This window comes from Microchirus variegatus (genome assembly GCF_963457635.1).
Source record: "Microchirus variegatus genome assembly, chromosome: 6".
Taxonomy (NCBI): domain Eukaryota; kingdom Metazoa; phylum Chordata; class Actinopteri; order Pleuronectiformes; family Soleidae; genus Microchirus; species Microchirus variegatus.
The window spans coordinates 18,263,882-18,286,561 of NC_139807.1; the positions used below are offsets into that span (position 1 = coordinate 18,263,882).

Consider the following 22,680-nt stretch of genomic DNA (forward strand, 5'->3'; position numbering starts at 1 on the left):
GTCTAAATAATGCTGGTCCAATCAGAATATTCCAATCTGATTATTGTTTATTCTTAGTTGAGGTAATTTGTCATGAGATAATGAGAAACTGCTCTGTACGTGACAGCACTGTTATCTTAGCCAGGTTAAAATATGAATAAATAATAATAAATAAAAATTGATATCCTTGTGATACACAGCTCTAGAACCACGTGAGTTTTTTTGTTGTTGTAATTTTCCACAAATATTGGAAGGACTCAAATTGATCTTTGATCGATCTCTGGGTTGAGAGGAGGCAAAAGTGGACCTTCTGATACTAGAGGTTGCAGACCCCTGCTCATGTCAGATAAAACAATGCCATTCATTTATTCATCTACCACTTTATCCTCTAAATGAGACTCATGGAGACAATGGTGCCAATCTCAGGTGACATAGGTTGAGTCCATCACAGGCCCACATAGAGACAAACAACCCTTCACTCTCACACTCACACCTACAGTCGCCTGCATCATGAGGACAACATGTCCATATACCCATCTGTGGACCACATATGAAATTAAAACACATTATTATTTTTGTTATTATTATTATTATTATTATAATAATATTAAAATATCGAGGATGACCTAAAGGGTCAGCCCCTGGTATACTTCCGAAATGTTCTTCCTGCTTCTGGTGAGTGAGGCTTATACTCCACCTATTGGTGGGGCAAAGGTTCGGTTCGTACATGTGCTGTCCACGCACACCCAACTCGCTCTTTTTGCGTGGTTCCAAAATCTCTAAAAACCTGCATGTTGATAACACAATTCATGCCATGCACACGGTACATTTTTGGATCCACGCGCTGTGCGTGGAAGTATACCAGGGCCTTTGGCAAACTAGGGGCCCCAAACAACATCTTACATAGCCCCCCCAACCACAAAAAGCTAGAAACAGCCGTGGTTCTGGCACAGAAAAATAAAACCACAGAATGATCATGGCTGAGTTCCATTTAAGTTCCTCACTGTCAAGGTACATGATGGTTCACGGTCAATCAATCCTGACTTTATGCAACCCTATTTTATTTTATTTTATTTTTAAAAGAGAAATAAATACATGTATTTATAGAAAGCCGTTTTAACATTTAATAGCTAGACTGCATCTCTAATACATATCCAGTCTAGCTTTTAAATGTTAAAATGGCCACTTTTAGATATCTTAAATTTAGTTTTGACTAGTACAATCAAAGTTGTAGATATCTTGAAATAAAGTTTCTACTAGTAAGAATGTTATTGTGAATATCTATAATTACCATTCTGACGAGTGAGAATACAATGTTGACTATTATGGCTATCTAAAATGTAATTACAGATAGGAGTGTGGTTCGATTAAATGTTAAAACGGCTTACCATATGTATTGATAAATCGTGACATGACATTATATGTTTGTCAGTACAAGGAGGAATAACCAGCTGTACACGTATATCTTCCCTAAAAACCAGTGGAAACTTGACATTCATTTTATACATAGTTCTGTCTCGCGGACGGAAGGGTGTGGACGGTAGTGGTGGGCGGAGCTAACCCCGTCTTGCACGTTCAGTTTGCCCGCCGCTGACGTAACGTGACAAAAACACATCCCGGAAGAAGATCTACGCCTTTGTAGCGACGCATCTCTCCTCTGCCTCATGTGTGCGCTGCTGTCACTGCTGACCTGAGGGTGTGTGTGTGCGTGTGTGTGTGGACACGGCAGGCTTCAGAGGACTGAAGGACAAACACCGTAACAGACATGGCGGCATCCAGCTCCTGCGTTGTGGTGAGTATTTCACCCGCACACACTATCACCATCACCGCCGCTGCCGCAGCAGCTGCAGCTGAATCTAAACACACAAGATGGACGGAGCTCATACGACACCTGGGTGAAATAAGCTACTGTTCCGACATAAATGCTCCATTTACTGTACGTATGTCCAGGCTGCACGCGAACTGTGAATTCCACGTTAAGTCGCGTGGCCTGTGGCCGCAGGAAACACGCGCTCTTCACGCTTGGCGTACGTGACGCCAGAAACGCATCGGCAGCACGGACACTCGTGTGTCGTTTCTGTGTCAGCGTGTGAGCGTAATTACACGTCAATATACGGCTATTCACAACGGAAGACGGGGACGAGATGTGTGTCGTTTTCGTAACGGTTACAAACAACAACAGTGACCAAGTAGTAGCATTGTGTTCATTTATGCAAATAACGGCTTTTGGCTAAGAGGGAGGGGCTCAGAGAATGTGCGTTATTACATCAGTTTACACTCACCGTCCACTTCACAAGAAACTATTGCTCAAGTTCAAACTGAGTATCAGAATGAGAAAATTGGGTGATTTAAGTTACTTTGAACATGACATGGTTGTTTGTGCCAGACACTTAGAAATGTAGTTAAAGCTGCCCCCCCCCCCCACAATGTGCATTTTCAAATCTGACTTGATTTTAAAAACATGGTAGACCACAGAAACCCCCCCATGAACCTTTGTCACCCATTTTCAACGTTTTAATCCTGAGGAATCACAGACTGCACGATCCAGTCACACACTTGGCGTTTATGCAAGCCATTTCAGGTGGGAAACGGAAACATTTACACAGAAACCTGACTTCAGAATGTAAACAGACATGGAGGCGAACTGTCAGCATCGTGAGATAACAGCTGTTGTGAGTGCGATGTTTTGTGCTCAGAAATGCAAAAAAACTGGATGAAGTCATGTCTGAGAAGACGGAATCGACTTGGTTCTAAACAGAAGTATCATCAACATTAGTTTCCCAGTGAACTCGCTATCTTGCAGGGTTCTGCTCACGCCTCAACATTACGATTTGAAATCGGGAAAGACTGATGTGTCCATTAACGTTAAAATCATATCTGTTAACCCCTCACAATACAGGATTATTTGGCCAGTCAATCTGTTCAAATCAGCCAACCAAAGAGACCCACGGTTGTCTGAAGGGTCAGATCGGGAACAAAATCTGTCAGGTTTTAGAAAGATATTCATAGATTCAAACTTCTCTGATTGATACCATTTAAAGGAGGGGACTCAAACAAGCAACCCTCCGGTTACAAGCCACATTCCCTTTTCACTCGTCATGGGCTGCCCTAGTTATTTCTAATAAATATCCCCAGTAATTTTAATTTTTTCAAACTGAGTGCTGCAGTATCTATAGCATACCCTTGGGGTGTGAGGTTAGTTTAGTGGCAATAGTTTTTAAATGTCTTTTTCAGCTGTCACAATTTGTTGACGGTCCCTGTGCTCTGGTCTCACTGTAGAGATTGGTGTATTTTTGTGTTTCAACAATGTTTTCGCTTAAAGGATAATATTGATCGCAAAAGTTTGAATCTGTGCCATATATTTCAGAAACTGCTGATCTATTGAGATTTTCACGCTCAACAATCACCAGGATTTACAGAGAAGGCTCTGTAAAAGAGAAAACTGCCAGTGAGCAGCAGTTCTCCAGGCAAAATAGCTTGTTGATGTCATGGGTCAGAGGAGACGGAAAACAGACTGATTCAATGCGTTTGAGAGGCAAAAATCTTCAAACTCAAGCAATACCCACCCTATATAATGAATGTAGAATACAGGTGGTGATTTGGACATTAGTAAAATTCTGTATTTATGTTGCGTGGTATTTGTTTGTTGAATGAAACATAGATTTGTGAGTTCCAAAATTTAAGGAAACCACTTTTTTGTGTCTGATATAATATGCTTTCACCAAGTATTACAGTGCAGTTCAGCCTGCACTCCACACTACACTGGTATGGAATGGTGATCTGGTTTTCATTTCCACAGTGAGGTGTGTGTTGGCTATATGACAAAAAGCTGTGTCACTTACAAAGAGAATGTGACATCATACCAACCTGACTTAGTGTAAACCTTCTGTAAATTAATTGAATAATAATGAACCACAGTAAACACTGCTGCAGACTGATTTTGAAGAAACAAAAACTGCTGTGAATCCACTCTTAATGTACGCTATATTTAAAAAATGGAGCTTGTTATCATTCAATTTATTGCTTGTAAATAGCAATTCTGTGGATCAATTAAGGGAACATTGTGTTCTAGCTCCAACCTTTTGGTGCTGGACTGCTGTGGTAGGTCGGTGGGTATCCCAACTGAAGAAATTTGGAAAGTGCTAATTTGTAATTTTGGTACTCTGGTACTGATAATGAAAATGCAATTAATTGGATGACATATGGAACAGAACTGAATCACTTGGTGGCTTAATGAGGCGTATGTACTTACTTATATTAGTACAATACTGTATTTGACCCCTTTTAAAACAACTAAGCTGTTAATTACTTGATAATGCATGCAATTTTATGAACAAAACTGTCCTGACAGTGTCATTGACATGTGCAGTATATCTGTCTTTTAAAGAACTGTGACTTATTGAAGAATTAAACGGTTATTAAGTGTTTTATTGATTGTATATTTTTTAACAGTGATTAATCCAGTGATTTTGACAAGTACTGGACCAGTAACGATATTAAGTACTGCATCTGCTCATTTTAAAATCTTACTTTATTTAAATTTAGCTCATGTGAAAGTTTTTAGTCCCCCCCCACACCCAGGCTCATAAAGATGTGACAGATAAAGAAATCTATGAAAGGCAGAACCTACTCTAGATTCTCAGGTCAGCATGTGATTTACTGAGTAACTTTATTTCAGCCCCGACTCTTCACTTTTCCTAGTGAGACCTTGAATTTGATGTCCTTTTGTAAGTTGTCTCCTGGCTGAACAGGCATTTCTGTATTTTAAGAAACAATATGTACGTGTGTATGTGTTAATGTCAATATGTCATGTGTGCATTTTGTAATGCAGAAAATTACACATGGACAAGAGATAAGCTGACTATGGACTTTAGCACCAGAATGTAAATACCTCAGTTTTACTGTCAAGTCCACTCTCTGACACAGAAACAAAGCCAAATCCGCATATAGCTGATAAGACCATGCAGAGTTTTAAGAACAAATGGTAAGGTCCAAACCCCCACTGATCTCAGACTAGTTCATGTGTTTCTTTGTTGTGTTTTGGATTTGAAGTTCTTTCCTGAAATGAACCAAACAAAGCTACACATAACAGTGAACTTGGGGACATCTGTTAACATCTGAGTAATCATATTTGAATGGATTTAGCCCAAACAGATGGACTTGTTATTGCATTTCAGCAGGCGTATGGCAAATGCTTTGTTCTAGTTCACCCACATTGTGAGGATGGGTACTTTGCAATCCAATGTTTAGTAAAGCAACAAGCCTGACTGCTCACGTTATCCCCACAGCACATCGAGCTCTGTCACATGATACCAGTTATGCTGTCTAGCTTCATGTGGCATGCATTGTATGTTCAAGCAGAAAATCAGATTTTACTTAGACATTTTTGCAGAGTTTAGCATGGTGTAACATTCCCAAATAGACTTCTAAATGTAAACAATTCAGGGGTCACCAAACCCTTTTGAGACTGAGCGCTACTTTTAGATTTGACTTAAAGGAAACATTCTACACCAGCAAAGCAACATTTTAGTCGTGAATAAGTTAGTACAGTGGAATGATTCCTGATTTGTTTTTTAGAATCTCAGGTTTGTATTTAACACCAATGTGCACATCCCCACTGTTTGCTGTACAGAATCAGATTTTGTCATCTCAGTGTGGTTTTTTGCAGAAAAAAGTTGAGACATGGAGGGAGTCGACAGGATCATCGACCTCCACTGACTCTTGTACCACTATGTATCAGATGAATGCTCTGTGAACCATGTTAGGTAATAGCCCTGATATTTTTTAACCCCCTTTTGTGTGATGTTTTATTTCAGATAAGTGATGAGGAGCAGGGCTATGACCTGGACCTTTTCTGCATACCAAAGCACTACGCTTCTGACCTGGAGAGGGTCTACATCCCCCATGGACTCATCCTGGACAGGTGGGTTGTGGCATTTTTAGAGGCTTGTTGCAGATTTGTGAACCATGTGTGAAGTAATTGTCAGGAAACATGGGTTGTCTGATGACTGGTTGTGGAATGTTTAGTAACCAATCACTGTCTTCAGTAGTTGAAAAAAACAAAGCGAGATATTGTAACGGCAATGAGGAGTACATCAAGTGTCACTTTTATATGTGTTGGTTCACAGAATTAAACAGGGAAACATTGTCACTTAACACCTAAACACCTTACATGTGAGCGACAGTGACTGTCTCATGTAGATTATTCATCAACGAATGCACCAAAATAAACTATTGTCGTCCTGATCACCTTCTTAGCTTCAGCTCCTCTTGTCCTCTCAGTAAAAATCAAAATCTCTTTTCTTCTTCCCATTTATTTTCATCAAATCCATTTGTTATCAAAGATCAAGGAAAGGTAGCACTGATATGGACACAAATACATAAGCTGACAGCACAAAACCCACAAATCACCCATTGAAAACTTACGATTTGTTAAGTTTTAGCGAGCAAAGTGTAAAGCAATATGTAAATAGTCATTTCTATTTTCATTTGGATATTTACATCAAAATTAATGCAGATGTTGGCATATGAAGGTGCTGTTGTTAAAATACTTAACTTATACTTAAACTTAATAAATACTACTTAAAATGTGGGAAATAATGACAGTGTACTGCATCAACTGTCACTGACTCATTAGTCTCAGTTTCAGGGGTCTGATCATTAATGTAGGAGAACACTTTAAAATACCCATTTTAAACTAAACAAGTTCATGGGGTGATGAAGGAAGCTACTATATATCACTGACAGCAGTGTCTGGAAAATCATCAATGGCTTCTGACGCAAATGGAGAGGAAATGGAAACTACTGCTGACAGTTGCAGAAAAATGGGCCTGACTATCTCCCTATCCCTACCCTGTTGCTCTCTCTTTCTCTCCCCCTCACTCCATCTCTGTTTACTCTCTCACTTGACCCCAGGACAGAGAGACTGGCCAGAGAAATCATGAAGGAAATGGGTGGACACCACATTGTGGCCCTGTGTGTGCTCAAAGGGGGATACAAGTTCTTTGCAGACCTGCTGGATTACATCAAGGCCCTGAACCGGAACAGTGATCGCTCCATCCCTATGACAGTGGACTTCATTCGCCTCAAGAGCTACTGTGTAAAAAAAACACACTTTTCTCTTTATATCTTTTAATTGTATTTCTTAAGATGTTCTGTATTAATGTTCACTTTAAAGAAACCCACTTTCTGTTGCCTTTGTTTGAAATATTTGCTTTCTTTATTTACTTGACATGTGTACTTAAAACTGTAGTATGTACCTTGTAACGGCTGTGACATTCAAACTATTGTCATGAGTTCACAGACTGTAATGCTAATTAAGCGAGTCAGCTCTTCATGACTCTCTCTGTTCCTCAGTATATTGGTGTTTAAATTCATTCAGAGTCATTTGCTGCAACCAAGGTCGGGTTATGATTGAAAACGCAAAGTAGAGCCAGCAAAAATGTTGTGGAGGTGAATTCTACTGCGAAAATAACCATAAGTCATTGAGCAGTTTGATGAGATAAATGCCTTCCCTGTGTTGCTGCTGTATACACACAAACGCTCCCGCAGTCCAGTCTAGTATTTCTTGACAGAGCTTGTTTTCAGATGAAGGATGCAGCAAACATGTTACATTGTTTCTGTTCACGAAGATCAGGCAGAATAGTAACATCAACAACTACAAAAAAAACCTGCTAAGGGAGATTTTGACCATGAGGAGGAAGGAGTTTAATGCTTTTCCTCTTATTAACATTTTAAGCTGTCAAGAAGTTAAGCGATGGGCCACAGTAGCTGTGGATGTAAATAATGTAAATAATAATTCAAAACATGCTTTTATAAAGAATCAAATAAATAACCTACACTTTTTGTCTAGGTTTGTTCCCTGAGGCACATGTCTGCAATACTTTCATGGTCATCTTCACTTTCTTGTCTTGACAGAACGACCAGTCGACAGGTGAAATCAAAGTTATCGGTGGAGATGACTTATCTACACTGACAGGCAAGGTATGTATGGTGTGGATGTTATGACTAAAACAATCCTTGTTCACAGCATAATAAATATTATTAATAATGATAGTGACTTTTATTGTTAGAAAGATTTTTCAACAGAACAAACAATGTAATTACACTTTCATTGATTCATATTTTGGAGATAATAAAAAATGCTAATGATGTTTTTTTTTGTCTTTTGCTTTTGACAGAATGTCTTGATTGTGGAGGTATGTGCAGTTTTACTATATTGAAATATGAAGGTCTGAATTTTCACGTCACTATAATGCATTTTTCTCATGTTGGGTTTCAAGGACATTATTGACACAGGGAAGACGATGAAGACGCTATTAGAACTCCTGAAACAGTACAATCCCAAAATGGTTAAAGTAGCAAGGTAACTTGAACTCTTTATAACATCTTTCTCATTCTCATTGGTTCTTCATGCAGCTTTCAAAAACATTTGAAAACACAGACTGATAATCAGCCTGATTATGTCCACAGTTTGTTGGTGAAGAGAACACCAAGAAGTGTTGGCTATAGACCAGACTGTGAGTTTTGTTTTTTTTGTTTTTAAATGAAATTCTTTAGTTTATGGAATATACTACTGTGTATTACACAGTGTATTTTCCACACAGTATGCACAATTTTAATATTTGGTCACCATTATGAAGATAAGAACATGATTTATTTGCCTTTTCTCTTTGTAGACGTAGGATTCGAGGTCCCTGACAAGTTTGTGGTGGGATACGCACTAGACTACAATGAGTACTTTAGAGATCTAAATGTAAGTATTTGAGGTAAAATAATGAGTGAAGAAGCCTATACTACATGCTCATCTGTGTTTGTACAATGTATGTTTTACATAATCCGTCGAGGTGAAGTCACTCAATGAATCATTTTCTGTTTCAGCATATCTGCGTCATTAGTGAAACGGGGAAGGAGAAGTACAAGGCATGAAGAGCACTTGATAACAATGTAACATGGATTGTTATACATTGTCTTTCTGCAGTTTATTTTATATTTTATCACCTCACATTTGAAAAAAAAAAAAAAGAAAATACTCAGGGTCCCTGAGGATAAACCTTTAATAATACAGTAGCATTTGCTGTCATAGCTGTGATACACACGTGTGCTATATTCAACCACCCATAAGATTGTTTTTTTCTGATTGAACCATATCTGCATGGAACGGCAATGGAGCTCAGCTGTGACTGAAAGTAGAATCATGTTTCTCTGCCTTTACACAGATTATTTCAAATTCTAATTGATTAAGTAATGTAATCAAAGCAATGCTGCTAAGTTTAAGTACAATATCACCGCTGTTTGGATTTGACATCCTCATATTTCATAATGTGTTGCTTTTAATTGTAATTGTTCTTTTACAAGTGGGCAATCAATACTGAGACACAAAGAAAATGTTGCGTTCTCTTGAGATCTGTGTGTATATTTTGGGGCAAAACATGTTTCTATTATGTTCCTGATATGTGTGGCAGCATTTTCTTAAGATTCTATATGATATAAGTGACAAAATGATGGTGGCTTTCCCTATTTAAACATGTTGGCATACCGGTCATAAAATATATTATTCTTAAGAGTTATTGAACCCTTTATTTGAGAAACATGAAAGACAATTCCTTCTTTATGCTGGAAAATGTTTCCAGAGCTGTAAAGGCTAAATTGATAATCCAGCTGATGTAAACACATTATCTGTATCTATCATTATTAGTTATTATTAGTCTGATGTAATTTGACATTTGTATTTTGAATGAAACTATATTATATCTTATTTGCTTTAAATAAGTGGTACTATTGCTGTTTGCAATACCAGCCATTAAATGTTCTCACCCCTCCTGTGACTCCAGGATTTTACTACAAATGCTTTCTGTATTTGTTATTAATTTGTCATTTGACCTTATAAATTAATGCCATCTACTTGTTTACTGTATCACCATAAACTGAAGGACAAGGGGAAAAACCCCGACTGAATTTAATACCTGCAATTAAACAGTTTTTCTAAACAAATGATTGCAATTTATTTTATTTTAATCTGAAGGATTTATAAATAAAATGTTTTTGTTTATCTTATATTATTTTAAATGTGCATCATAATTTTAGTATAAGTATTACATGTAGCAAGTATATAATAAACATTTGAAATTGTAGATTTTCTAAGGGACTACACACTGATGTCATCAGCTGCTCGAAATGACTGAATGTAAGACTTCACGTCAGGCTCAGGGTCAAGAGGGGACAACAGCAAGCTTTTGTTGTGCCTCTGTTGTGTTTTATGCCTTCTCTGTTTAAGCGTAAGACATTGACAGAAAATAATCGAGAAAAACAAAGTTGTTTAATGTGTAACATTTAGTAGGAACACGCTAGCAATAAAACAGTGGAGATAAGAGCATCAAGCAGCTTGTTTCATGAATACAAACTACAACTAATGTGTATTTAACTTTAAGAGAGACCCATTCTATGGTTACATCAGTTATTTTTATTTTTTATTTATTTTTATAAAGCTATTTTTGCACACACCAATTAGAGATAGTGAATTTGACCTGCATTGAACCCATCCTTACCATTATACACACAAAACAGGAGCTGTGTGCAGCACTTATCAGCACCCAGGAGCAGTGCTGCTATGGGCTGCCCCATAAATGTGTCGAGGAACCATTACATAAAAAGTACCATCTAACTTTATTAAGCCGAAATGTTTGCTAATATGTTCAGTAAAGCATTGCGTTAACTGTTATAGGAGTGAACCCAGGCTTGAGAGGATGCAGGCCGCCAAATTCCGCCTGAGCACGCCGGTAGAAGCTGCTCTGTGATTGGTCAGCTCTGATTACGTTAAAAAGGGGGCGTGGGGTTTGCTACTAGCAGTTAGCTGCTAGTGCGCTATCACCTGGGATCTTGTCCATTCTTTTTGGCGCCCTGCAGAAAAACCGTACAGCGACATTATAGACCACACAATACTCGCTACAGATGCGCTTTTAAATCCGTGAGCCGTGGTCGTTTTTCTGGATAACAGACGGAAACGTGAAGTAAAATGGAGGTTCGGCCTCTCTCTGGACAGGGCATTGTGGCCATTGGCGTCAATGCTAACTTGGCTAGTTAGCTCATTGAGCTAGGTTGGTTGTAGTTGACTGAAGCGATTGCTTGCGAGCAAGCATTGGGTTATCTCTTACAGCTGTGCTGTGTTAACTTGTTGGTGAAGTTGTGTTTTGAGGATAACGTAACAACAGCGTCTTCTCACTCACGTTAGAATTGTGGTGAACATTGATTTTGCACTTAAAGGAAGCAGATGGCTGGAGTGGCTAACGTTAGCCAAGTTAGCTAAACGCTGTAATGCAGGAGTAGTGTAGCAGAGTTTCAATCGCCGACCACTGTTTCTTTGCTCCAGCAGACTTACGGCTCGGCAGTGTACAGCTACCGGGCACTTTGCGGTATGTAGTCATGGCATGCTAACCATCCATCTGAGAAGTTGGTGATTAATCATAAGATGAAGAATGTTGCCACCTGTGTCTGACCACACAGTCGTTATATTGTAGTGTTAGCATGGTTGTGATGAACAGCCTGTGTTGGGCCTTGCAGCTGACTGTGGCTTATCTACATCACGTCTGTTAGTGTGCCTCACGCCTGCTCAGTTGGCGTTTCTTTAAAACGTGTAAAGTTAGCGAAGTTTATAGCGCAACTATGTGACATACTTGAGCCAGTTGACCATTTTTAGGTTTATGATTTAGTTACCGGCAGTCTCAAAATGAACAACTCGGGAGTCATGCCCCAAGAAAAGATGGAGCTGGATCTGGAAATCCCATCCTCGTTAGTTCAGACCGATGGGCACTTGAGAAGATCCAACAGTGCACCCATGATAAATGGCTTAAGGTCCTACATAATAACATAGTTATAATATAATAACATTTTACTAATCAAGCTTTCATTTTAATCACACTGAAGTGAATGCTTTTCTGTCCTCGTGGCTTGAAGGCACATGTTTTATATGTAATATTGTCATTGCAGTGATAACTCCCAAGTGTTTCAGAGAGAGGTCCTGCGCAGCCGGAGAAATAGCACTACCATTGTCAACAGGCCCAACATGGTATAAATGTCTCATTAAACATGTTTACTACAGTAACATGTGTTTGCCTTGTTCTGTATTGAACACACTCCACTCACATCTTCCTTCACAGGTCCCTTCGTCACCTATTCGCGTCCCCAGCACCAGGCTCCATCAAATCAAACAAGTAAGCAAGAGCAGCAAACTTCTTCCTGTGTTGGCTGATGTTACATTTGGAGACTGAGCATGTCAGACCACCATCTCCCTCTCAAGCCATAGGGAGTGATGGTGTTTTATAAACATGCCAGAGTATCAGTTTTTGGAGTTCACAGGCCATGGATCTTACAGAGTTGGTCAACTGGTAGTATCAGACTCCAACAGAAGTGGTTAACTACTGGACCAGCAGTTTTCATCTCAAATCCACTTGAAGAAAGTGTATTTTTAAGTTTATAACTTGGTAAACTAAGACTCTATAGCTATTAACCCAGTAATGTGCTTTTGCAGGAAGAGGGTGTGGACGTGATGAACAGGGAAACTGCTCATGAGCGGTAATTTGTGTGTTTGAATGAAGTAGTTGGATGAGGAGGTCTCTTTCAAGTGTTGCTAAGTAAGTAAATAAGTAGTCGTGAACCTATTTCTTTGCCATCTGTTTTTGTATATGCAGAGAAGTTCAAGCTGCCATGCAGATGAGCCAGTCCTGGGAAGAAAGTCTTAATCTGGTAAAAACAACTATTTCGTTTCAGCTTGTTCAACCCCCATCTGCGATGTTGATTTGTTCTGTGGCTCAGGATCCTTGAATGTCAGCATTGCTGTGTATTCCCACTGCATGTTTTGGCCCCAGGCCACTGTTTGCCTCTCTATTTCTGTGGGGAGGACAAGTGCAAACATGCTAGATTAACATTTGAAACACATGGGAGTTAACAGGGCCAGCAGTCTCCAAGGTCAGGCTGATTTGGTAGTATAGAACTCCGACATTCTTACTTGCTCTTACTTCCTCACTACAGAGTGTATTTATATGGACTGGCACGAAGTGATATTAAATGTCTGTGGTAAATCTATGTTCATAGAGTGACAATGATGTGGAGAAATCGGCATCTTCGTCTCCAAAGCGAATTGACTTTGTACCTGTGTCGCCTGCCCCGTCCCCAACCAGAGGGATTGGAAAAAAGGTACATCTGACCTCAGTATGTTCACATGCACACATAACACAATTATGCTGCCAATAACCGATTGATTTTACAAATAACCTACAATCAGGCAAATGAATGGAAGTCTGTGCAGTAGTCTACACTGGAGGAAGTTTATTAAGACTAACCAAGAAACACGAGAGCTTTTGCTGAGCTTTCAGTTTGCTGAAGCCTCAACATGTCCATTTGTGTATAGATATAAGTATTCCTAATATGAAATATTCATTTTCTGATTCTGAAACGTTTATATACCTTTCACACGTCTTTTTTTTTAAATGAAATGGCATCGGATTGCCATTGCCTTAAACTGGAACCAGTGATAATAAAAATGGCATGTAATGCACATTTCAGTGTCTCAATGCTGATATCATTGTCCTCTTTTCCTTTTTGTGTGAGCAGCAGTGTTTCTCTCCTTCGTTACAAATCCTTGTGAGCAGCAATGGCCTAACACCCAGTCCAATACCCAGCCCAACACGACGCTTCAGGTGAGGATCAACTAACCTGAAATGAAAAACATGATCATCACACACGGATATTTTATTCTTCTTTTAAATTTGAGAACCATCATTGTTGGCTGAACAGCTGCACAAGCACTAGATTTGTTGTTGCTGTATTTTCCCTTCTAGTAACATGAAATGTCATTGTGCCAGTCCTAGTAGAATATAAAATACACATTAAAAGAATATTCTGGTTCAACAATGATTTAATGAATTATCTGTGATCCTCAGCCGAAGGAGTCAAAGCCCAATCAACTGCATCAGAGCCAGCACACTTGGGCCAATTAAACGCAAAGGTGAGACACCCTGAAATCTTAAATGCATAAAGGAATCATCACAAGAGCCAATGAATGGATAAGAGTGACATGATGCTGTGATTACACACCTGGTATTCACTTCTGTCCCGAGTAATCCAATCATGTCCAGATCAGACTACATTCAGATCTGAACACGCATCCTCATGTCTGATCACAGAAACCACATTTGTGGGGTTGTTTGAGGACCTTTCCACATCCATGATTTGCATGAACACAATTTGTGTTCACCATACAACGTATTTCCTGTTAGAGTAGGCAAAGTAGAGCTTTGATTCACTTGAACTCTTCTCTTTGACACTCTCACACACACACAGACAGTCGACACCTGTGTACAGTCATTGACATTGGTGTGTATTTGAATCCAGGACGTGAATAGCCAGTTCAGATCATATGTAGTCATAGGAGATGACGCATCCAGGACAAATTTTCATACCAGGTGTGAACAGACCTACTGAGGACAGGTGTTTGTCAGATCTGAGTGGGCCTACACGGCATCACGTATAGACTCAAGAATGTTTCAGTCACTAAAGGAGTATTGTACAGTATATGGAGTCTTATAGATAATGTATTAAAACTGATCCAACATTTAAAATCTTTAGTATGTGACATTAATGTTGCCCATGAATCTCACTCGGCTCGATAATGTTACCGTAAGATCACGCGATTTTCTTTAGAATTTAATCTCATGCCAATTGCATAACATCTCCCTTTTTGTTAGATGAGGCCATAAACAGTTTGCATTAAAGATGTACAATGTCAGTCTCTTTTCATTGTGCAGGTGAGATGGAGACGGAGAGTCAACCCAAGAGGCTCTTCCAGGGAACCACCACCATGTTGTCCTCTGATGTCTCCAACCTGTCAGATATCAGTTCTTGGTAAGACTTTGTTGGCAATAATCACTCATTCTATGGAGCTATGGTTAAATTAAGAATACACCTTTCATGTGTTTGAACCTAAATGACTTGACCAAGGAAGGTGATGCCTGTGGCTGCCTCTGACTAAGTAGCATAAAGTAAACTGAGTTGTACTTTTATATTGCAGCTACATCTGAATTTTCCATTACTGTTGCACATCTGCCTTTATACCTTTTTCCCCTCCTCTTGTTATTGTGCAATGTGTTGACTTGTGTATTATTATTTACCATGTCGGCATTCAGTCCAGACTGTTTTGGGAAGGAGTGGGATGATGATGACGGGACAAAAAAATAGGACAAAAATGTACATGTAAATGTAATGTGTAGTGTATTCATTCAATAGGAAGATGATGTCATGGTAAATGACGGAAATTTGTGAATTTAAATTTTCTCTGCCGGAGTGAATGTAATATACAGTCATAGAGCACGTTTGCCACTGTCAACATCACGAGAGCCAGCAGACTTAACTGAACTAGATTTACTTTGTTACAGTCACTCTCCAGATTTACTGGATGGCAGCCTCAGCAGCGTCAGCTCCTCGACCGACTCCCCAGGCAAAATGGAGGGAGTGTCGCCCTCCTCGTCCAGCAACTCGCCCTTTACCTCTCTCCAGGATTTGTCCCCAAAATGAGTATGGGAATGCAAGAAGACATCAGAAATTACCTTCCACTTCACCATCACCTAGACAAAGCTAAAATTTCCACGCATTTGCTTCTGGCTGGCTGTTTTTCATGGCTTCACTCTGGAGGGTCTAGATGTTTGAATTAAGGAAACCAAAGCCATGGATGAGGTTTGTGTTGAAGAAGTTGAACCCAGTGAAACTGGGACTGAAGACACTGAGCATCAGCTGCTACTAGAGGATCTTGGATGGTGCTTGGCTTCATAGTGTTTATAAGTCGCTGTCCTGTATATCTGTCCTACCAGTTCTTACCACTGGAGACATTGAGCACTGGACAAAGATAAACTGACTATTGGATGTGTACATCTTCCCCCTTTTTTGTGCTGGAAGTCATCTGTCCACAGGACTTTGTGTGTACACAGTCTGCAGAGTTTGTAAGAGAATTTAACTTATTGTTTTCCTGTTTTTGTTTGTAATTATGTACATATGAACATGTCAAATGTCGTACATATTTTAAGTTTGGCTGTGAGGTGAATGTGGGCACAGGTCTTCAACAGCAACTGTGTTGGTTGAACATGAACTACTTCTGGGGTACATTTATGGATTATTTTCTGACTTGTACTGTAGCAGAAGTTATAATTTCAGCAGATCTGAATATTTTTGTGAGGGTGAGAACTTTTTTTTTTTGTTTAGGTTTGGGTTATGTTTGCCCGTCCCCATGACTTACTGCAAATGACCTAGTTTGCAGTAAAAGCATCTAGCAGTGAACACTAACAGTTCCTCTGTATCCTGTGTTCTTAACGGGATATATTTTTGTAGATAAGCAAAGTATAGACATGTTTGTTTTTTCCCTCTGACAAAAATGTTTATTTATGGAAAAAAATGTTTATTATAAAATTGAATGGTGATAGGTTTCTATCCCCAGAAAAAAAAAATCCAACCCATTTGTGTTATTTCCACAAAATCAGCTGACTGTTGGAATATGCAGCGAGAACAAAATGGCACCATGATATTGTAAGTGGAAGACTGCTGTTTCTGCTGTGTTACATTTATTAAAAGCTTTTTTGCACAGGACATGCACACCTGTAATCTTTTAAAATGTGACACGTGTCCGTTTTCAGTTTAAAGAACGAAGATGCAGCAGCTCGAGGTGGAGCCTTTGTTTTGCCGTCATAGCAACGCTATTAGTTGTGGGTTGTGTAGCTATTAAGGATTCAAATGAGGTGTTATTGACCTCCTTGGTCAAACCTTAAAAACATTATACCAGACAGACTTGTTTATACTTTATTTATCATTTGATGGAGCACTGATATAATACGGCGAACAAAAGGAAGATCTTTCCTTAGGTGAAATGTAAAAGTAACAGACTACTTAAAAAAAAAACCTCATTCAGATATCAGATAGGTAATCCATACATGCAAAACTGCATGAGGTCCTCAGAGTCTATGCTAAAAATGCGTTAAAACATCAATATAATGAGGGTTACAGGTGAGTACCATTACAAAATTTAATGGCTTTATATACATTTTTGCAAGTATATTTTTCACACTTGAGTTCACCTTGTGTCACATAATGGCAACAGAAATACCAATACAGGAATAATGAGGCCAAACAAACACTTTGACCAGCCTCATTTTTCTTCACAGGCCCCCATTCAGGGACAGCTCCTCTTACATCAAGCATTCATTTGGACTTCCACACCAGAGGATTCTGTTCTTTGCATCAGGTCAGTTCTGTGTAACTGTATGTATCAACACAAATGTGTGCGTTTGAAAACAAGTATGCTTTAAATGAATCCTTCACAGAGGGGGGTGGAGTGGATTGAAGAAACGCACCTTCTCCCCTGCTGTCAGCTCTACACACACTGAAGTGTAGTCGTGCCTCTGGTGTGAGAATGTTCTCTCTAGTCTTAGTGGTCATTTTCCCTCCTCAGCTCACAGCATTTCATGTGCGCAGGATGACCATTGTTAGAAGACCTACGATATTACAAGAAACACAGAGGCACACACTATGATTTCCTGGTTTAAGCAGAACAGGTTTAAATTAACACATAATCTGGTCTATTCTGGTCACTTTGGCTACATTTAGATCAGGCTGAAAGTCTATCTGATTTTCTCCACAGTGAGACTAAGAGCTAATTCATTAAGATCTAGTTGCATGGACACACATATCTGATCATCAGTTACAACTTTCAAATCAGGTCTGTGTCACTTCAGTATATGGTCCATCAGATAAATATTTAATATGTGGCCATGCAACTTATATTGACCTACTGTGCCGCAAAATCAGCAGTGGTGGAGAGTGTCGCTTCACGAGCTAAACCTCACCCACATATTTACCATGATAGTTTCAGCTTTTTTCCTTTTTCCCCCTATGGGGATTCAATAAAGGTGCACTACATCTTATCTTATCTTACACATCTCCTCAGATAACAATGTTTACAGTTGTTATTGATGCACACAAAACAATATTTGAGCACACGCCTGCTGTTTGAATGTGAACCATCAAATCTGATAATAAATAAATAATGTGATTGAAACCATTTTTACTTACCAAGAACATAAGCAGCTACAAGTTTCTTGTTAACACTTAAGTGGAGGTAGACAGGCACAGTAGTTTCTTGCTCCCCTAGTGTCGGGAGCATCAGGGCGGCCATACACACCAGCCCAAGCAGCACCGTCAGCAGACTGGGGCCCCCAGCAACAGGACGGCTCTCTGTCAGACACACACAAACACACAAGCATACATTGCAAATAGATACACCACTCAGAATACTTCACATATTATTTAAAACATGTAAAAAGACCAAAAGCTAACAGCAAAACTTTCCCAATCAGTCTGTGGTTGTTAGCCATAAATCCAGTGGCTGGTATTTATTTACAGAGCAATTCTCAAAACCCACATAACGACATGTTTCATAAAGAGCACAGATTTAACACAAATAAATAAGAAACTATTTACAAAATTTAGAAATATGGTCAATCTAATCCTGTGAAAGTAAAAAGAAATAACACAGTAATAAAATTGTGCGAGAATATTGAAAGGGCCTACATTCTTTATCAGCTGTAGCAAACACTGCTCAGACTATTTTAGAAATAGTGCTAGGGTGAGTATGAAGAGCAGTGTGTGGGTTTGATTTGAAATAAACTCGTGAGCATGCAAATGTGTAACTCACTGATGGATCTTTAAACCACATTGGCAGAGGCAGAATAAAATCAAGTATATAACTGTCTGGATTCACACTTGGTGAAAGGATAATGCTGCTTTGGCTCTTTTATCAGGTTATGTTGATAATATTAATCTGAATTGTCTCCTTAAACACATAACTACATGGCAAAAGAAAATTCCGACTTATTTGCCTTGAAAATGAGAGAGAAGAAGCTCGACCTCAAAGAATGTAGAGGCCAAACATCCCTGAGGTCAGACTAGGTTTACGACACTGAAGCTGTTGAAATTATACAATGACTGCACTATGCACTTGGAATAGACACAAGTGAACAGTGATAACTGCATTGGCAAATGCAGTTTTAGCATAAACACAGAATAAAAATACACGTTACAATACTTGTGCTTCATTTTTAAATGACTAGCAGAAGTGTTTCCCTCCATCAAATATATGCACAACAATCTGAATGCTTAGTAGGTGAGCTTGATATGAGTAAACACATACGTGTGAATAAAAACATGGAACGTACCATGTCCTGAAATAGTTAGAAATTCAGAGATTTTACTTTAATGAGCATTTGGCACCATCTAGTGGCAGCACCACACAACACTCTTTTTTTTTTTGTTCCTACCTGACTGAAATGCAGTCTGCTCAAAAAACTCGCTTTCTGCAAACTGCTCTTTGTTTCTGCGTTCCTCATCTTGGGGCCGGGGGCTGGGCGTCTCCTGTGAGGCAGAGGGGCGGAGCGTTGCTGTCACCTCTTTGCGACCCAGAGCTTTGCGCTGACTCTGCTCCGACACCTGCAGTCTGAACTTGTCATACACACCATAATGGCATGCCCGCACATCTCTGTGTCTGATTACTCTGAGGGATAAAACAAACAAACTTTGATTTACTCTTTAGTTTCTTAAGTTAGTCATGTGAACTGCTCACTCTTCTGCACCAAATGTCATAGAGAAAATTAGCTTTTTAAGCTCATGGGGACACAAGACTACTGCTGCCTTATTCGGTATGTTTGTGTGAACGATTTCAAACACCATAGTGCACAAATTAGACCATTTAAAGTTACATTTTGAGGCAGCAGTGAATCAACATCTCCTGTGTGCCATGGTGTAAAATGACTGATTTCCTGTATGGACATTGTGTCAGGGAGTGAGCAAATTAAAAACCCACACAATCATCACTGTCCATTTAGAAAGGACTGGCTAATGGCAAGAAAAAGCAGCTAATACACTCATAACATATTCTAGTCTGCAGCAGGCAGAGATTTTATAAGGTGAACCCTGTGTTAAGTAGCTCCAATTGGTTTTTCCTTGGTAGCCATGGTTTCAGTGAGGATGAACATTCATGTCTGAGGCTGTTTCCTGTAGACAGCAGTGACATCAGCGCTGAACTATTGCAGTCAGTACTTTACAGACAATAATACTAACTGAGAAGTACAACCTTGTCGATGAAGTACACAGTTCCTTAAGTTGTATACCATTGCATGAAAGACAACAGCCATCACCATGAAAACAAACTCACATGTCAACACAACATTGTGGCTTGACGGCTCCAGTGGCATCCACCACACTGTACTTGTTTGGCGCTGTGCACAGCACTGACAAAGAAGAAAAATACACACAAATTATACATGCTGTCCAGAAAAAAAAAGTACAATCACACAGTGTACACAACAAATTACGTTTTCCTCTCTCTACTGACCTTTAAACTTGAGGGCGAACTCATAGGGATTGTAGAGGGTGAGCACCTGCTTGTGAGACGACTGCTCATCTGCGTAGAAGACGAGCTCAGTGGGGAACACGAACACGGGAAGGCTTCCTTCCACCAGCTCAGGCTGTCGATGATGATGCTGCTGCATTGGCTCCCGCTGAGCTCTCCTCCGTCCACGGTGTGCCTGCGCTCCAACCCCCACTGCCACACGATCACGCTCCGTAAACTCAATGTTGAAGGAAATGGCACTTCACGCTATCAGCTTCTTGGGGCCATGACATGCCACTGTAAAATGACAGAGGCATGACATTTACTCAAGTGTCACACAACATATTAACATTCCGCCATACTCTGGTTTAATCCCACTACATTTAATAGTAGTGTAACCGAGTGTCTGGTGGGCGTTGCTTTGTTGCTTGTTCTGCTACAGTAGCATGTTACATTTGTTACACAATTTATTGAACAAACAGCTCTTGTTTGTTGCAGCTCCATACATTTTGACCATGGCTGAAAACCTGAGGATGAAAAAGTGATTTAATTGCCTTTGAACATGTCATTTGCTTCTGGTCTACATGGATTTTCACATACAATCATATCTAAAGATGTTTAGAGCAAAAACACCTCGACTATGACTAGGGCTGGGCAGTAATCATAATTGAATACCAATATATAACAAATATATATAATGATGTTATGATTAGTTTGCATTATGTATGCCATCCATCCAGTTTATCCTCCACATGATGTAGGTTCAACAAGTGTTTGTTTCTACAACTTTCACTCAGAAAACCCATCTTTTAATTATCAACTAATTTGAAATTATTTGATACTTTCAACCGTTGTCAACCATATCTTGAGTCCGTGTAGCTGGTCATGTGACTGTTTAACGTGGTTACAGAGGACCTGGAGGAACGATTGTGATGTCGCAACACTTTTTGTTCACGTATAAATCACGATAAAACAACTTTATTGTCAACACGGCTGTGGTGACGTCGCTGTGCACTCAGCAGAGACGTCTTGTTTCGTTGTTAAACTGGTTAGCCAACTTTATATTTATATCCAGACACTGTGTTCACACCGTGTACTGTGAGCTGCCCGTAAACTGCAGCGTAATCGTGGGTGAAGATGTAAACAGACGTCACAGAGGAGGTTTTAATGGACGTGTCCATAACAACAGGGTGATTTTGGAAAAGTGTCATGTTTACTGTTCGTGTCCACTTGACCGCTGTGATTTCATAACATTTGCTGCCTATCTAACCCCAGCAGTTGTTACAGTAAAACATGCTAACACGGTACAGTACCGATGAGGCTGGCTAGCGTTTGTTAGCTGATAGCCTTTTAACGTTGTGTACGCGCAGTGACATGACAGCAAACGTGACAGGGAGTTGTCTTATTTCAAGATAAACCAAAGCGGGATACTTTACCTAGTTGTCAGCACACGGGTTCGTGTAACCGAGTGTGTTTGAGCGTGTGATCCCACCCTGTTGTTATTCCTCTCCAACCGCTTTCCTTTGTCAATAATATACTGCAGACCTCGCGGTGCATGATGGGACGGCGGAGAGAGGGAGTACGTGCAGGACGTCAACAGAAGCGGAAACATATTTACTAACAACTCAATAACACGCATATTATACCGTTACTCACACTAGGTATTTTGATGCTGAGCTCAGATGTTAATAAGTGTTTTTTTTTTTAAAAAAGTGATTAACTGCCTAAAAATCAAGAGGCAGAGCCATATTTAAAAACTTTGCCTGACTTCTGTAGCAGAAAATCCATAAAAACACTGCCCATGTGCTCCATATGTAAAACTAATGATTTAATGTAAGGTGTAGTTAGAAGCTTCCCGGTGCTCCCTGATGCCCTAATAGACAAACATGGCACGCACTAAATGTGCCCTCTAGAGTGGTAGGAACATGCCCTATGGTTGCCATGCAAATATATATATATATATTTTTTAATTTAACCTTTATTTTACCAGGAAAGTCCCATTGAGATTGAAAACTGAAGAGGCCATGATTGTATATGTATATATATATATGTATATATATATATATATACATATATATATATACATGCTATATTTAAAAGTATTGTTTCTAAAGGAGTGCCTTTCTTGCTATTGCAACTTTCATTTCCTGCCCTGTAAAGGATGTGGGAAATGATATACTAGTGCCCTTTTAATTTTTCGCTCCTGCCCTCCCAAATGTCTGTGCACGCCACTGGTTATAGAAGCCCTGTGGAGGCTGACGTTGCTTGTAGTTTTTGCA

At 39.5% G+C, this 22,680-nt stretch overlaps 3 protein-coding genes across 4 annotated transcripts; 2 read left to right on the forward strand and 1 right to left on the reverse strand.

Moving 5' to 3' along the window:
• The first annotated feature begins 1,625 nt into the window (after positions 1-1,625).
• Positions 1,626-9,943, forward strand: hprt1 (hypoxanthine phosphoribosyltransferase 1). Its single transcript, XM_083891309.1, has 9 exons — positions 1,626-1,771; positions 5,796-5,902; positions 6,895-7,078; positions 7,897-7,962; positions 8,160-8,177; positions 8,262-8,344; positions 8,452-8,498; positions 8,658-8,734; positions 8,860-9,943. The coding sequence occupies exons 1-9, from the start codon at positions 1,745-1,747 to the stop codon at positions 8,905-8,907; spliced, it is 657 nt and encodes a 218-aa protein (XP_083747435.1). The 5' UTR covers positions 1,626-1,744; the 3' UTR covers positions 8,908-9,943.
• An 889-nt stretch (positions 9,944-10,832) lies between these two features.
• pabir2 (PABIR family member 2) lies at positions 10,833-16,498 on the forward strand. The gene is made up of 10 exons (XM_083891268.1): positions 10,833-11,829; positions 11,965-12,043; positions 12,135-12,188; positions 12,506-12,549; positions 12,666-12,720; positions 13,069-13,170; positions 13,588-13,673; positions 13,917-13,981; positions 14,781-14,877; positions 15,408-16,498. The coding sequence occupies exons 1-10, from the start codon at positions 11,705-11,707 to the stop codon at positions 15,544-15,546; spliced, it is 846 nt and encodes a 281-aa protein (XP_083747394.1). The 5' UTR covers positions 10,833-11,704; the 3' UTR covers positions 15,547-16,498.
• Positions 16,499-16,840: 342 nt separating this feature from the next.
• mospd1 (motile sperm domain containing 1) lies at positions 16,841-21,933 on the reverse strand. 2 transcript variants are annotated; one of them, XR_014592869.1, is made up of 7 exons: positions 21,838-21,933; positions 20,405-20,698; positions 20,225-20,300; positions 19,332-19,564; positions 18,088-18,249; positions 17,370-17,510; positions 16,841-17,275 (listed from the first exon to the last, which is right to left on the reverse strand). XR_014592869.1 is itself a non-coding variant. In XM_083891538.1 (6 exons), exons 2-6 carry the CDS (start codon positions 20,559-20,561, stop codon positions 17,479-17,481), a joined length of 660 nt encoding a protein of 219 aa, XP_083747664.1. In that variant the 5' UTR covers positions 20,562-20,698; positions 21,838-21,933; the 3' UTR covers positions 16,841-17,478. The 2 variants fall into 2 exon arrangements, 1 of the variants encoding a protein (XP_083747664.1); XM_083891538.1 differs by having other exon boundaries at positions 16,841-17,510.
• Between the last annotated feature and the right edge of the window lie 747 nt (positions 21,934-22,680).